This window comes from Periplaneta americana, chromosome 7 (assembly GCF_040183065.1).
Source record: "Periplaneta americana isolate PAMFEO1 chromosome 7, P.americana_PAMFEO1_priV1, whole genome shotgun sequence".
Taxonomy (NCBI): Eukaryota; Metazoa; Arthropoda; class Insecta; order Blattodea; family Blattidae; genus Periplaneta; species Periplaneta americana.
The window spans coordinates 26,475,068-26,491,955 of NC_091123.1; the positions used below are offsets into that span (position 1 = coordinate 26,475,068).

A 16,888-nucleotide genomic window follows, 5' to 3' on the forward strand; every position below is an offset into this window, starting at 1 on the left:
ACAATCATGTCATCCTTTCCAGTTTGTTTTCAATTGAACGTCGTGGAAGTACCAAGAAAAAAAAAAATACAAATATTCTAACTCCTCGTACAAGACAAATAACTGAATGAATTCTTAATTACCTTAGTTACACACAATATTATACCTTCTCTAATTTTTTTTGTATCAGTTACAAATTTTTAATGTACTTTTCTTAAAACAAAGTAAATTACGGTACTGGTATTTTATTTTCAAATCGAACATATCGTTAGTGAAGTGTGTACAGAATATTATACACGTCACAGAGAGTTTTTTCTAACTTCACTTTTATTAGAGTTTCTCCCTACCCGAAAGGATCCTTTCGACATTAACACTATTTCGAGAAAGACTTGATAAAGAAAATGCAAATATTAACAAGTAATTATTATACATCGAATTAGCCTATCATGTGATTATTGACTCGCTCTATTCAGCTTACAACTTACTAAATGGCTTTTAAGAAACCTGGAGATTCATTGCCGCCCTCACATAAGCCCGCCATAGGTCCCTATCCTGAGCAAGATTAATCCAGTTTCTACATCATATCCACCTCCCGCAAATCCATTTTTATATTATCCTCCCATCTACATCTCGGTCTCCTTAAAGTCTTTTTCCTCCAGTCTCCCAACTAACACACTATATGCATTTCTAGATTTGTCCTGCCCATCTCAAACGTCTGGATTTAATATTCTCAATTATGTCAGGTGAAGAATACAATATGTGCAGTTCTGTGTTGTGTAACTTTCTCCATTCTCCTGAACTTCATTCCTCTTAGCCCCAAAATTTTCTAAGCATCTTATTCTCGAACACCTTTAACCTCTGTTCCTCTCTCAAAGTGAGAGTCCAAGTTTCACAACCATATATACCGGTAATGTAACTGTTTTATAAATTCTAACTTTCAGCTTTTTTGAGAGCAGACTGGATGACAAAAACTTCTCAACCGAATACTAACAGCATTCCCCATATAACTGCCTTTAATTTCCTCCCGAGTGTCATTTATATTTGTTACTGTTGTCTATTTCATATACCTTCCTTTAAAATGTCATTAATCCTCTCAATATTCTGTACTGCGAGTAGGCCTATGAGTCGTCAATCAAATGTTCAAATTGAGATACTAAAGGAGCATGTAAAATCGCAAGAGGAAGGAGGATGTAAAATTGTAGTTTTTAATGCAGAGTATTTTTTAATCTATATACATATGCCATGTTAATACTGTAATTGTACTGTCTTTAGTAGATTCTTATTTAATTTTTTAATGTAGATTAATTCTATAAGGTAGGTGTTTTGGAGGACATGAAGGTGGAACTTCATGTTTCCTTGATGTCAGCACAAGAGTGAGGGGTGTGGTCAGCACCACACTCTGCCCACTGAAATTCCTCAAGTCCTCAAAATTTATGTCATGACCATCAATTTTCCTTACTTTGGACAACTATCGTCATATATTTCAGATAGTGACGTCATTCTTTCTGCACATGACAAGTATGCATAAATAATTCTTTGAAGAAAAGATTCCTAATGTGACAATTGAAAGGAATGCTGTTCCACAACTTAGTCATTATGTCATTCTAGTCTGATTGTTGATAGTCTATCTTTCCAAACAGTTATTTATATCCACTTCAGTCATATCAATTTTCATGTTTACGATGTTCAAGCTAGACACTAGACAACTAGCGCAATGACAGACCCTTTCAGTATACATATAATTGAACACTATGATGTTACAGCAAGATACTAGCACAGTAACTGATCCACTTTAGCTTCCCCTTTGGTCTACAGTATCAACATTTAAACATCGTATTTCCAGTTTATATGGGCGACCGGGTAGCTCAGTTGGTAGAGCAGCTGGCTACGGACTGAAAGGTCCGGGGTTCGATCCCAGGTGGTGACAGGATTTTTCTCGTTGCCAAACTTCATAACGGCCCGAGTTCACTCAGCCTCCTATAAAATTGAGTACCGGGTCTTTCACGGGGTAAAAGGCGGCCAGAGCGTGGTGCCGACCACACCACCTCAGTCTAGTGCCGAGGTCATGGAAAGCATGGGGCTCTACCTCCATGCCCCCAAGTGCCTTCATGGCATATTACGGGGATACCTTTACCTTTTTTATTTCCAGTTTATCCTGAAGTGAGTTGTTAATAGCTGATGAAAGGAGAGATACGTCTTAATATTTTTTAGATAAGAGGATGTTAGAGATCAAAATGGTATAATTAGGCCAGGCATCGCAGAATGTCACAAATTCATGACTAATATAGAATAATACATTACTATCCGCTACACACAAAGTGAAGCAGATTGGGAGCATCGGTTGCAGTAAGTTAGACAGCAGAGGCAGTTGTGATCCTCACTACCTTCCGTGTTCATAACAAAGAAATACAAGAGAAAGAAGGAATGCATTTTTTTTAGGATTATATTACTTTCATCTGCATTCTTTTATTTTTTATATTACAATATTTCATTGGTAAGATCTCAAAATTAGGAGTTGCCTTCATAAGTAGCCACTGCCTAATGTGTACGAAGATTGTTGAGTGTGTCCTTTTTATTTTAATATGTTTAATTTTGAAAAAAAATATATATTCACAAATAGCCTATATGTAGAACCGAACATACTGCGATTGTGGAGCAAATGATCTAAGACATGATATTTAGAGAGTCAATATTTTTAAATACATCTAATCCAACACAATCCTAATGGTTGCTTTTCACGATAATATCATTCTAGAGATCAGCAACCGCAAACTTGATGGAGTTATGCAACAATTGACCAACGACAGTCCACACCTGTGGAGTAACGGTCAGCGCGTCTGGCTGTGAAACCAGGTGGCCGGTTCTGAATCCCTGTCGGGGCAAGTTACCAGGTTGAGGTTTTTCTGGGGTTTTTCCTCAACCCAATACAAGCAAACTGGGTAACTTTCGGTGCTGGTCCCCAGACTCATTTCACCGGCATTATCACCTTCATATCATTCAGACGCTAAATAACCTAGGTGTTGATACAGCGTCGTATAAATAACCCATAAAATCAAAAAAACCAACAGACAATTTGCAAAAAATTTAAATATTTGCACAAATCTGTTGCTTGCTGGATTATTAACTCAGAAAAATAAGAATGCGATATCTGCATTTCACTGCTATTTATAAGCAAAATCGTCTTATTGCATCAAATATATTTTTTCATTTGCTTTGCAATATTAAATGAACTGCTGGTCTGTTATTAAATGAGTTAGCCTTTATTTATGCTATTTTTGTAATAGTATGAATGTTACAATACTTCATACGTAAAATGTTAATAAAAACCAGATTTATTTCAATGGTCAGGAGTCTCGAAAGAGATTGTGTTGGTTGGTCTCTTTTGCGTAACTCCGTCCAATTGTAAGTCTTATTGTACCTTCAGAATGGGTGTGTTAAAAGGATTTGCAATAGAGAAATACATTTTAGTTATTTATTAAATCACAAAACTTTCTATCTCTGAATTCTGAAAGTACCAATGTTTCCAGAATGTCGCAGTATTAGCTATTTTTGAATCAGAAACATTTGAAGTGACTTCAGACAAGAAAAATGATGAAACTTATTTTCATTGAACTTCCAAATATTTATCATCACGGAAAAGATTTTACCGCATCATACATGTCAACTATGTTCTGATCACGTCTTTGAAGTCGGCAGTTTAGTTTGTTAGCCTGTTCAGAATGTCTGTTATGAATGCCAAATCACTATTCAGACAGTACCGGATAACAGAATGAGCCACTGCTGACAGTAAAAGACAACGCTCAGGAGTGTATTCCGAATCTCACCGGTGAGCAATCCGATATCATCACAGTGTTCCGAATTCCACCGATGATGTCATTGATGCTCCACCGGTGTCGGACGATGCCATCAACTTGCAGAGGTGGTGGCAGTCTCCATCAGCGCCATCAGTGAATCTGATTGGTTCTTGTATAGGGTGGGAATTAGCAGACGAATAACATCGTGCACTGTTGTGTCATGGCGGTGTGTTCTGCTTTAGTTCTGCTGTATTGTTTGTAATGAGCACAACGTAAAAACAATATGTTAATGGCTTATGAGCGAACATGTCAACAGACCCGTTATTACTACTCGTTCAAGAAATAAATTGTTTATGCTATCTTTCTTGATGAGATGGGAGTACGAAAATTTCGCAAAATTTTTCTAGCGTAGCACAGACAACAACTTGTACATTGGCCATGACAGCATCGATCCTTCCAGCAGTTTGTTCCTTATTTCGCTGCAACGTGACGTCATTGATGCCACCGTGACGCGTGAGATTCAGAAGAAGGGGTTCAGCGTGAGAGACGTGTTGTGACTTGGAACTTACGTCAGAGTTCAGGCGCTGTTTCACGAAACACAATTTTGCTATGCCTGATTTAGGCTATAAAGAATATTGTTTGATCTAATATTTAGCTCAAACAGCAGCTCAGAATACAAGTTTATACTATGCTGAAAGATTTGTATACCGGTATTACAGAAGTAGTGTGTTAAGGAAATAAATACCTCACGTTGTTCTGTCAGTTACAACTGTGAACTGACTTCAATGGCAGTCTGAAGTGAGATTCTTTTTGACTTGCCATAATTTTCAAATGCACCTTGTCTTGATGTAAAGCGACACGTGTGTTGCAGATTACATACCGGTATCCTAGTGTCAAGTCCGTAACTTCCTACCTTCTTTATGCTATGAGACAGGACATGGATTTATCACATATCTACAGCGTTATTCCTAATATTTCAAATAGAAAATTTTGGATAGTAGTAAGACTTAAGTAACCATCTAGTTCACTTTAACAATCTTACCAATAGATCTTGTGACGTTTGTTGACAAATTACGTGATTACAGGTTTTCTCTGACAATGTTTTGCCCTATCATACCTGTTAATGAATGTTCCATTCTGCTGTATTATTCATTTGCCTATGTAGTTGAAATGTATGTAAATTATCAGTTTTCAGTGACCTATTCAGATTGAGTTAGGTTGACGTTCTCATTATTTTGTCATTATGATGACGAATAGATGAGCTAATTCTACATGAAATGATTACGTCACCAGATGCTGCTACGAAAAGGTGTGGGCCTTACTATATGGACTTTCGTATTAGATGTTGTAAGCCTGTAAGTTATTGGAATGCGAATAGTACTTACAATAGTAGAGTGAATGTTAATGACTATTGCCAAAAACATTTTTGTTGTGTAAAGAAGAGGAAAAGTAGTTTGAATTTGTTATAAATCCATTTAATATAGAAGTGCATATAAACATTTATTTAAATGTAGGTATATACACACATATTTATATTAGGAAAATAAGCAAAACTGATGTGATGGACAGAGACCCCATTTATACATGAACTTCCTTTCATAATTAAGTACAAAAATGTAGGAGTGCCATTTGAAATTTCAAGTGATGGACAGAGACCCCATTTATACATGAACTTCCTTTCATATTTAAGTACAAAAATGTAGGAGTGCCATTTGAAATTTCAAAGTGGGGGCCGGTGGGGGGTGAAATTTAAAATGCAATTAAGCCTGGTTTCAGACTCCCCCTCCCCCCACCGCAATATCCAAACTGTCGTGTTTTTTGTTTAAATTGTATTCAAAATTCACTTTAAATAATTAGTCATTTAGACTGGGAAGTTTTGAAATGAAAGCCGTGCACGGAGGATGTGTGCGTGCATGTGTGCGCCTTTTAACGCAATGGACTCGTATTTTAAAGTATTGAAATTCAGTGCACTCAAATTTAATGTTCAGTTTGCATATGAATTTGGAATGTGCTGTAAACAAGTTGATTAAAAAGAAAATTATGCAAGATTTTTTATACAGAATTTATCAGATACTGTGCTGAAGATATGCACTTACTGATTGAAATGTCTTAGTAAGATATTTTGGTGTGGTAAATTTCGCGCGACCAGAGCTCGTCAAATGATGCGATTGGGTTAAGAAGCTTAAGCAACCAATAATACTATTGTTTAAACTACATTTAATTTAGATACCAAATCGTATGAAATAGAATATGTCTCTAATAAAATTCGTGACTGTATTCTTTAAGAATTGACTGTAGTAGAAAGTTTAGCAGTGGCAGTTTTTTGAAGGCACTAAAAGAAAATACTTAAGCGATATTATAATATGTTATCAGAGTGAAATGGAGAAGAAGGGAATATCACAGAAATTGACGTGCAAATTTGGGGGCAATCTTTACCAAATGGTAATTAATTATGGCCGCTTTAGCGTTGTATTTTTGATCCAGGGGAAATAAATCGTCTTCTACGAAAATATTCGCAGAACTGTACTGAAAGAGCAATCAATTGCATAACAAGCTCTTACGTATCGTACAAATATATTAAGTATTTCTTAATTTAGGCTTAAATGTCGTTTATTTCAATAATATATCGTATTTGGTTTTTAATTACATTCTGGAAAGGATTCATTGTTTTCGGCACAATATTGTATGTACAACAGAATATCGAAATTTGTTTTATATGAAACACCCAATTACTTTACTTATAATTATTTCATATACAAAGAAAATAAACATATAAATATTATATTCATCATTGAAACATTTTGTTGGGACATTCTAATTTGGAAGCTTAGATGAAAGTTTTGTACGTATTGACATTACTGCAACATGATTCTCCAGTTTTTCTCTATGGTAATGTGAGTTTGAGTTCTTTGTGCTAGCTTCATTGATTGTGGAAACAAATTTTTGTTTTCAGATTTTATCATTAATGTACATTGATGTTCTCTTTTCAGATACATAAAATTATTGGTTTTGCGCCTTCCTTGTTGCAAGTTGTAATGTTGTCTGATGTTGACATGCCTGTTAGACAAGCTGGTAAGTTGTAGCTTGTAGACATACGCAATTTTTTATGCAAGGAAACTGTATAGTTTGGCACGTTTGTGTATTGTAATACAATTTTATTGATCCTTTTAATCATCTGCCTCACGAAGTGGGTCCTCATGTTTGTGAGAATCAATACCAGACATTCAGAAGCCATTGATAGGTTCTGTTGCTGTCAGAGGTAAAACAAAACTTTGCCCTCTCAGTGAGTCAGTTGAAGAGTATGATCCCGAAACTTGCTCAGTCCATTTGGCCATTTTTATGATTTGAATAATTTCGAGGGAAAAATTGTTCCGGAGCCGGGCATCGAACCCGGGACCTTTGGTTTAACGTACCAACGCTCTACCAACTGAGCTACCCTGGAAATCTACCCGACACCGATCCAATTTTTCCCTCTATATCCACAGACCTCAAAGTGGGCTGACAACCGTCAAGCAACCAACTTTGAGTGCACACTAACTGCGTGTAACTTAAATTGTGGTTTTCTGTTAACGAACAGTGACGTGTATTATGCAAATTAAGATTTCAGGTATAACTCCCTGCAAAGTTGATTTGAATAATTTCGAGGGAAAAATTGTTCCGGGGCCGGGCATCGAACCCGGGACCTTTGGCTTAACGTACCAACGCTCTACCAACTGAGCTACCCGGGAACTCTACCAGACACCGATCCAATTTTTCCCTCTATATCCACAGACCTCAAAGTGGGCTGACAACTGTCAAGAAACCAACTTTGAGTGCACACTAACTCCGTGTGACTTAAATTGTGGTTTTCTGTTAACGAACAGTGACGTGTATTATGCAAATCAAGATTTCAGGTATAACTCCCTGCAAAGTTGATTTGAATAATTTCGAGGGAAAAATATATGATTTGTACATATACAGTAGAACATGGTTGTAACGACATCCAAAGGACCTTAAAAATTATGTTGTTATAAACGAGTGTCATAGTAACCGAGATTCACATTGTCAATCTAGTGGGGTGGAAAATGAAGAATAACAGAATTAATTAGACTTATTTTAGATTTATGTATTGACTTTTAAGCCTACAATGAACATAATAAAATACACGTAGACCCACAATTATAAATACCATAGTATTCTGTATTAAAACAGTTTGTTCAGTACTCACCAAACTACTTTACTTAGAAGTGAAGTAATCAGTCATTTTACACTGTTGTCTTCTACTTGCCCAATACACACTTTCTAGGGCTAAATTACGTTCTATGTTCATAATTTCAGTTGCAATTTCACTGCTCCCTTTCCTAGCTTCATAGAACATATTCATAATTCTAATGACTTCTAAAGCTTCACTAACTTCTTTTAGTGGCCATACTGCATTAAAATGCGTGCACTTAGTGAAAACTTCCTGTCGAAACTGATCTAATACCGCATGAATTCAGGCAGGTTACAATGGGGTGGGGAATCCGCCTGCATTCCAGAGGTCTATGACAGAAGGAGACTGTAAAGAATATGTCAGGGTCAGACTTCAACAAAATATTTCTTAAAATACTTTGGTTCTTAGAAAATCTTATTCCAAACTGAGGTTGAAAATGACGTTATATGCGAGGTAGACGCATATGCGTTTGTCGTATTAAGCAAGGTAGGAAAGCATATATGTCTTTGGGGAATTTGTTGGGACCACAGAATATTTGACGTTATAGGCGAGGTGTCGCACAAAACGAGGTCGCTATAACCAAGTTCTACTGTATATGATTATGTTTGAAACCTCTGTCATTATATTTTAAGCTTTTTTCTTTCAAAACAACGCCAATCCTTGTCTAAAAGTATGTTACTGTGCATGTCACTTGAAAACTGTCTCAATCTGTAGACTGATGGATAAAAAAACTAGCCCAGTCCTTTCATAAAAATGGACTTAATGCGTTTTGGGATCACATTCTTCAGTTACATCCTGATTATTTTGTCAAACAAATGTTTTCTGATACTTACCGAATTGCATTGATGAATAACAGTAAAACAGTCTCTTCTGTAGTTCATACAACTTCCTTGTGTGCAGTTTGGTGGGTTCTTTTAACGCCTGCTTAAAAGATTTATTACTTCCTAGCCAAACAGCTCTGACCACCCTCATTCACATGCTGCACAGTTGTCACATTTCAAGCTACCCTCACCCACCCAGTGACTGCTGTTTCAGTATGTTAATAGATACAATCAGGGGCGGCTTTCGAAGGGGGGCTGCGGAGCTGCAGCACCCCCGGATATTTGTGGCTCTTGTCTTGTTTTATGTTGTGAAATACATTTATTATACAGTCTCATTTAGCGGCTCGAATTTTTTTAAACTTCGCTCTCATTGACATGCACGCAATCGTTAGTGAAGTCACTTCCTCCCCTGGTGCTGCCAGAGCGAAACGAGAGACAAGGACAGATTGGTGAAGCCACTTCCTTCCCTGGAGCTGCCAGTCTCGTCTCGGATGCTTTGCGCTTTACTTTTACCCCTCCCCCTGCTGCCCCGTGCCGTGAATCCAGAGTTTCCAGGCGCTGCAAAATTTGCAGCAGTTTGTCAGTAGCGCGCAGTTTTAAATACATTTTCTTTAACGTTGTGAGTACAAGTGCAACAATGTTTAATTCTGTACAATATTTACAGTCTATTCAGTTCAGTACTTTACCAATTAAGGAGAAATGTGAAATTAAGTGCTCATCAGTTGAATCTCATAACAGAAAGAGCCGCTAAACAAAACAGCCTACAAAGCCCCCATATTTTTTGCTAATTTATCCAGTATCCCTGCTTTCTTCTCTCGATCTCCACACAGTCTGTATTAGATTAATGTGTTTCAAAGACAATGCCATCAGCTGGGGCAACAAGATGGAGTTTCAAAATAAGAACAGTAAATGTTGTTCATGAGAAGAAGGAGCCATTGCTAGAATGTTTTCAAACCATAATGGAATCTGAAACATTTAACAACATCACAATAAATGAGGCAAGCGCCCTGGTGCGTACTCTTGGAGATCCTGAATTCAATTTCTGGCTCAGTTTTTTTTTTCATTTTTTGATGTATCATATAGATATATTACACAATCAACTACAACCTCGCTAGTTAGATATTTCTAAGGTTCAAATCTGCATATAAAAAATTAAATTATGGTTTATTTCACGACACTCGCAACTGCAGGGGTTATATCAGTGTCGCCGGTGTGCCGGAATTTTGTCCCGCAGGATTCTTTTAAATCCCAGTATATCTACTGACATGAGCCTGTCTCATTTAAACACATTTAAATGCCATTGACCTGGGCCGATGACCGCATTAGCTATGTTTTCCATTGTAAAGACTATGTTAAACGACATATCGGATTTTAATAAGAAGATGATTCAAAAGTTTGCAATCTACAAGACAAGGTGCATGGAACTAATCTTTAAATAAGGTACGTTGCATGGTTTATTCTTGTATGCAGCCCCCCTGAATTCAATACCCACGAGCCGCCACTGGATACAACTCTCCCTCCACATGAAGATGAAGGCAAGATGTCGGTTTTTCTAAACAAGAGTTACCAGTTATTAATAGGTGAAGACAAGATTCTTGTCTTGGTAAAGAAAGACATTTGTGACAACCAATTAGTAGGGAGTGGTAGAGGGTGAGTCGGTAGAGTCTTTTCTGTGAAACTGCATTTGAGGAAACTGAGCAGACTAGGTCCAGAACATTTGCTCATATAATTTCCTTCATGAAACTGCATCCAGTGTATATATATATATATATATATATATATATATATATATATATATATATATATATATATATAGAGTGGAATAGATTAATATGACTAAAAGTTTAGGAAATGGGAGTAGAACATTTAGTATGAGAAGTATGCATGCTGATATTGACTGCTCCATATAACAAGAAGAAGCGTACCGACATCTTAGTAGACAAATTCAAGAAGGAAACAATTTAAAGCACTGAAGAATGAAATTACATGTACATTAAATCGAAACCAGTTAAGAAGGGCCAATGACTTTGTTGTCAAATTGTTGGTGTTGGAAACTTATCAACCAATATGTATATTGGACCAGTCATAATTAAATATTGAAATATAAATAGTTGATTAATCAAAATATATCAAACAGTTAATATGCTAATTAAGCTTTCAGGAATAACTCCCTGTAAAGTTAATTTGAATAATTTCGAGGGAAAAATTGTTCCGGGGCCGGGTATCGAACCCGGAACCTTTGGTTAAACGTACCAACACTCTCCCACTGAGCTACCCGGGAACTCTACCCAACACCGATCCAATTTTCCCTCTATATCCACAGATCTCAAAGTGGGCTGACAACCGTCAAGCAACCAACATTTGAGTGCACACTAACTCTGTGTGAAATTATTCAAATTAACTTTACAGGGAGTTATTCCTGAAAGCTTAATTTGCATAATACACGTCACTGTACGTAACAGAAAACCACAATTTTAAGTCACACAGAGTTAGTGTGCACTCAAATGTTGGTTGCTTGACGGTTGTCAGCCCACTTTGAGATCTGTGGATATAGAGGGAAAAATTGGATCGGTGTTGGGTAGAGTTCCCGGGTAGCTCAGTGGGAGAGCGTTGGTACGTTTAACCAAAGGTTCCGGGTTCGATACCCGGCCCTGGAACAATTTTTCCCTCGAAATTATTCAGTTAATATGCTTTTCAGTAACATTAAGGCCAGTTGATCCTTTTCTAGACTCTTACCATAATTTGTATCTTTTCTTGCAAACATGCACAGTTGAAACATTTGTTTCCTCACTGTCTCTGTTATATAATTCTTTTCATTTTTCTATTTGCACTTTTAACACTTATATATTACTGGTTAACTTTCCAACTGCTTTACTGTATTAATATTTAGGAATTTACTAGGCGACTAGTTTCGAAGAACAGCACTTCAGAACTAGTCGCCAGTTAATCAGTAATTATTCTCCTTCACTTGATTTTGATCATATTAGTTAACAATCTGTTCTGACAAATGTTTCATAAGTCATTGGTGGAAACTTAACACAGCAGCTTAAATGTAAAAGGATTTAAAGTTCACTGTGTTTGCGTCGAGCATTGCAAATTGTCAAACTTAACATGATCTCAACTTTTTATGTTTGCATCACTCATGTTCTGATAAGATGAGGTATGTTACATGCAAACTCCACAAGTTTCACGCATTATTGTGAACAAACTTAAAAAACTAGTCATTTTTAAATTTTAAAGTAGATTACATATTATGTTTGTATTTCCCTACCTCCTCCTCACATTACACCCTCGTTCAAATCTTTATCCTGGCTGCAACTTAGTAACCGTAGAACACTTCATTTGCTCTCTCTTCTGTTTCAAGTTCTCCACACTTCTACTCCAAATTATCTTCGTTCCCGGTTTAACTACTTATCCTCCAGTCATCATCTAAACATCAGGTCACAGGAGAGCCAAATCCTAGCAATTCCTGCCCATAGAACATCCCACTATTCATCCTATAAGGTCACAGGAGAGCCAAATCCTAGCAATTCCTGCCCATAGAACATCCCACTATTCATCCTCTTTTACTGTCTCAGTCCCCCGTGAATGGAATTCTCTACCTCAGAAGATTAGGGGCTGCCAGACAATAACCACTTTCAAGAAAAGGCTAAACGATTTCTTACGGGTGCAGTCAAATTGAAGTTATAATTGTGATCGAGTTTAATAATTTAATTTAATTTAGGTGTCACTATCATTACTAATATTAATATTATTATTATTATTATTATTATTAATATTATTACATAATTCTTTTATTGGCGTTGTGAAGATAAAAAGAATTGTCATTGTATTATATTAATTATGTATTATATTGTCTTGTATTGTAGTATTGTATTGCTTTGAATTGTATTGTATTGTATTAATTATGTTATATTAATAGCATTGTAGTAATTTTCTATCATACTGGTTGAGTGGAAGAGAAGGCCGAATGGCCTTAACTCTGCCATTTAAAATAAACCATTATTATAATGGTCATGACTCAGATGATATATTAATTTGTATAGCGTCTTAGAGAACATGTATGATTTACTACTTTTTCTGGTGTGATGACTGGACATTGAAGCAGATGGTATTTGTCATTCTGGTATCTTATTGCAGATAGTACAGTAATGGTGATTCTATAATGCTGATTTCGTGAAGATGTGCTGCTAGGTTGTCATATTGTGTGTTAGTGTATTCCTTGTCTCATTTCTTTTGCATGTAGATGTAAGGCTTAACTGCTGTCTGTTTTGGAACAGTAAACTGCATGTACAGTATATCTCAAACACCATCGTACACTATTGATTACATTACATTTTGCTATATTACTCAACGAATTCCTATATATGTCTTTCCATAGGCTCAAAATGAAACGAAAGAAGCCATACAAGCAAACTTTACAGAACAGTAACACAATAAATGAGTAATAGCATTAATATAGATTCTTTAAGGATTTTATTTATATCCATTCCACCAGGCTGCTTGCTGTTACCACACAAATGCAAATTTTGTGTTGTTAGAATTGTATTATATAAACCGAATTTATGTTCAATGATGATTATTTAATCGACAATATTATGATTTAAGATAATATGTCCTTAACACACTTTTGTTCACTGCTGTGGAGTAACAGCATGTCTGGCAATGAAATGAGCAGGCCTGGATTGAAATCCGGTTGGGACAGATTACCTGATTAAGGTTTTTTCTGGGGATTTCCCTCAACCCATAAAAAGCAAATGCTGGGCAACTTTTGGCACTGATCCCTGAACTCATTTCGCTGGCATTATCACTTTCATTTCACTCAGATGCTAGATAAACGCTACAATTAATAAAGCATTTAAAAATATATCAAACCACAGTTCCTGATTTATATTTAAGAATAAATGAGTTTGACTAATTAATTTATTTCACTGGAAAAGAAATGAGTTTACTAAAACATCTTGGGAGCTTCATACTCTCACACTTCTCGCAATCACTTATTTGCGTCTGTCTATTTTCAAATGCAATGAGACAAGGTGTAAATAAGAATATTTATTTTTCATTTCTCATCTTTTCTCTGAATCATATTTCCACAAGTGTTCTTTCCATATTTCATTATTTTTTTCAGATATGCTGCAAAGTGACATCAATTTTCAAATGTTATTTGGAATTACATATTTAGTGATATAACAAAGTTTAAATAAGTCACTTTTTTATTTATACCAGTCTGTACAATACAACAGCAATAACTTTTATACATCAATTAAGTCCCATCAGCATTTAAAATATTGACTGGTTACACTTGTCCTTGCTGAGATAAACTTCACAACATATGGAGGAAAAAAAAAAACATAAAAATTAATTCAATAGTGTGAATGTATTGACATACATCTTACTGCAGTATTATTCGTATATCACCTGGAAGAGACATGTGTGCATTTGTTATAAGGTGATTTGATATATAAATCTAAGTTCCCCATTATGTAACAATTGAGAAATTTAGTTTGAACCAACTGTGATAGTATAGTTCGAATGCTCTTATTAATATTCTCTTGAGTTCTGGGTTCAATCTGAGATTATGACGGGATTTTCTCGTTGTCAAAACTTCCAGAACAGTCCCAAAGTACTCAGCTTCTTATCAAGTTGAATACTGGATCTTTCATGGATGTGAAAGGCGTTTGATGCCGACCACATCATCTCATTCTAGTGCTGAGGTCAAATAAACCTGGAGCACTACCTTAATGTCCCCTACCTTTTATGTTATCTTGAGAGATTGCCAAGCTTGCTTCTGCATTTACAGTTTGGTTCTTCCAAAACACGAATGATAGCAATATTCATCAACACTATCAAAGTCTTCTTCCTCAGTTTATACAGGGTCTAGCAGAATGATCTCCCCAGTTTGAATTGACTGCTGTACAGAGGTCTTGATAGTTGCATTTGAGTGGCATGTATCTTTGAGCAGCACAAGCCATGTCATTTCAGTTACCATCATGGCATGAACAGGTGAACATAGTGCATTTTGTTGTTGAGCATTTTTAAGAAATGGTGACTGTGATTGCAATGCTGTGACAATTTCGTATCCATTTTAGAGTAGATCGACACGAAAGAATTTCTGATAAGAAAACACTACTGATGTGGGTGAGAAATGTTAGACAAAAAGTTCAACTTTCACACAGAAGTCGTATAGTAGATGTTGCAACGTTTGGGCTCCCGAGAATATCACAGCAGTGAGGCATGCTGTTACCACATCTCCACGACGTTCGGTCATTAAACATGCTCTGGTATTGGGAATATCTAGTTGGGATGTCAGACGAATCTTACACCTAGACTTCAAGTTCCATCTCTACTAAGTTATGGTGGTTCAGGGACTTTGGCAACGTGACTAGCTCAACTATCAAGATGATTGCGAGATCATATTGGAAAGGCGATATTGTTGTGCACAGTAATGACTAAGCTGATTTTCATTTGTCGGGCTGCGTGAACAAACAAAACATTCCATATTAGTTCTCAGAGAATCCTCGAGAAATGCATCAGCGACTTTCCACAGTGAGTGTGTTACTGTTTGGTGTGCTGTTGCACAATTTGGAATAATAGAGCCGTGCTTTTTTGAGGAAGAACGAAGCACAGTCACTGTTTGAGGAGTGTATAGCTTGTGAGGACAAGCATTTGGACGATATTATTTTTAAAACAATGTGATGTCAAAATGGCGAACATTCTTTTGTATGATGGTAATATAAAATTTTGAATAGCATCTATGTTGCTCTTGTTATTTATGTTTCTAATTGGGGACTCGAACCCAGCGACATTTCAGTTTGCCTTAAGCTTGATGCTACCAAGTGCCCCCTAATCTGAAGTAGTCAAGTTTATCGCAAAGCTTACTAATTTCATGTTTTATTAATTATTATAAAACGTTAAATCAATTAATCCTGTGCCATATTATTAAAAATCATACTGTTATGTAAATATTATATGTTTGGATAGAAGTTATAGATATGTTGTGGATAATTGAGGGAAATTTTAACCATTCATGGATTGATGCCTTTGGTCAGGGTGAAATTCCATTAAATTGAAAACTATGGATCATATGCCGCTGTTTAATTTTGTGAATTTTAACACTAAATATGTATATTTCATGTTACAGCAAAATATAATAGTTTGTTCTGTGTCTCACTTTTAATTTTGTCTTACGACTTCTATCACATACATTATGTCATTACACCATTGAAGAAACAAGATCTATAATATGCTTTGTACATCTAAGGAAATAAAAATTGAAAATCAATTGTGACTAAAAAAAACCGTTCTATTATATTTCGAGTATCTAATGGTATTTCTGTTTTAAAACCATCTATACACTCATGCAACATGGTTAAAAATACATTGGCAATTTGGTTTATCCATGACCATAACGAAAAACATGCCTTTACTAAATACTTTTGCGTTTGTAAAGTAGGCTTTTATTCAACATTACTTTATTCCACTAGTGAGATAAAGACTTTACCTCACAGTTTGAAATTTATCTCACAGTTCATTAGTATTTTCCTAGTACCCAGGCACACACGTATACTTTTCCATTCAACTATTACTCAAGAAGTTAATATATTAGTTACTACTTCTTTATTACCATTTCTTAAATATACATACACTCAGTCTCCTTCTCTTTTCTCTATCTACTACGTCGCAATTTGTGCATTGCATCCATATCTAATATGTATTTTTTTTTTTAATTTTGTAATAATTTACCTTTTGGGATGCGAGGAGACTTGAACCTGCAAAGTTGGGTTTATAGGATTTTAAAACAACACGCGTTAGTCAACTGGGCTAAACAGACACGATGATAAATTACGTTTAATATTCCTCTTAAGTTTACAGAAGTAAAATGTGAAATTATTTTAATCATATTAGTCCTGTGAACACTTCTAAATAATCCCTGGAACTTCAAAAAGACGAAAATACACGTTTAAAATGAAAAAAATATATATTAAAATTATATAATTAATTATAATTTGTTATTTATCCAATGCCTTAGATACCATTCTTCACTAATCATGGCCTCCTACATCATGACCTACATGTATCGATTCTAAAATCCATGCCATGAT

General features: G+C 35.7%; 1 protein-coding gene and 1 non-coding gene across 6 annotated transcripts in view; one reads left to right on the plus strand and one right to left on the minus strand.

Annotated features, from left to right (window-relative positions):
• msk (importin-7 msk) overlaps positions 1 to 16,888 on the plus strand; it is an 84,517-nt gene that overhangs the window by 3,357 nt on the left and 64,272 nt on the right. For all 5 annotated transcript variants that reach the window (XM_069830476.1, XM_069830480.1, XM_069830478.1 and 2 more), the window contains exon 2: positions 6,764 to 6,845. In XM_069830476.1, the coding sequence (XP_069686577.1) occupies positions 6,764 to 6,845 (82 nt within the window). The remainder of the gene's footprint in view (positions 1 to 6,763; positions 6,846 to 16,888) is intronic.
• On the minus strand, positions 7,143 to 7,215 carry TRNAN-GUU (transfer RNA asparagine (anticodon GUU)). The gene has a single exon. It is a non-coding gene; the product is annotated as a tRNA-Asn (tRNA).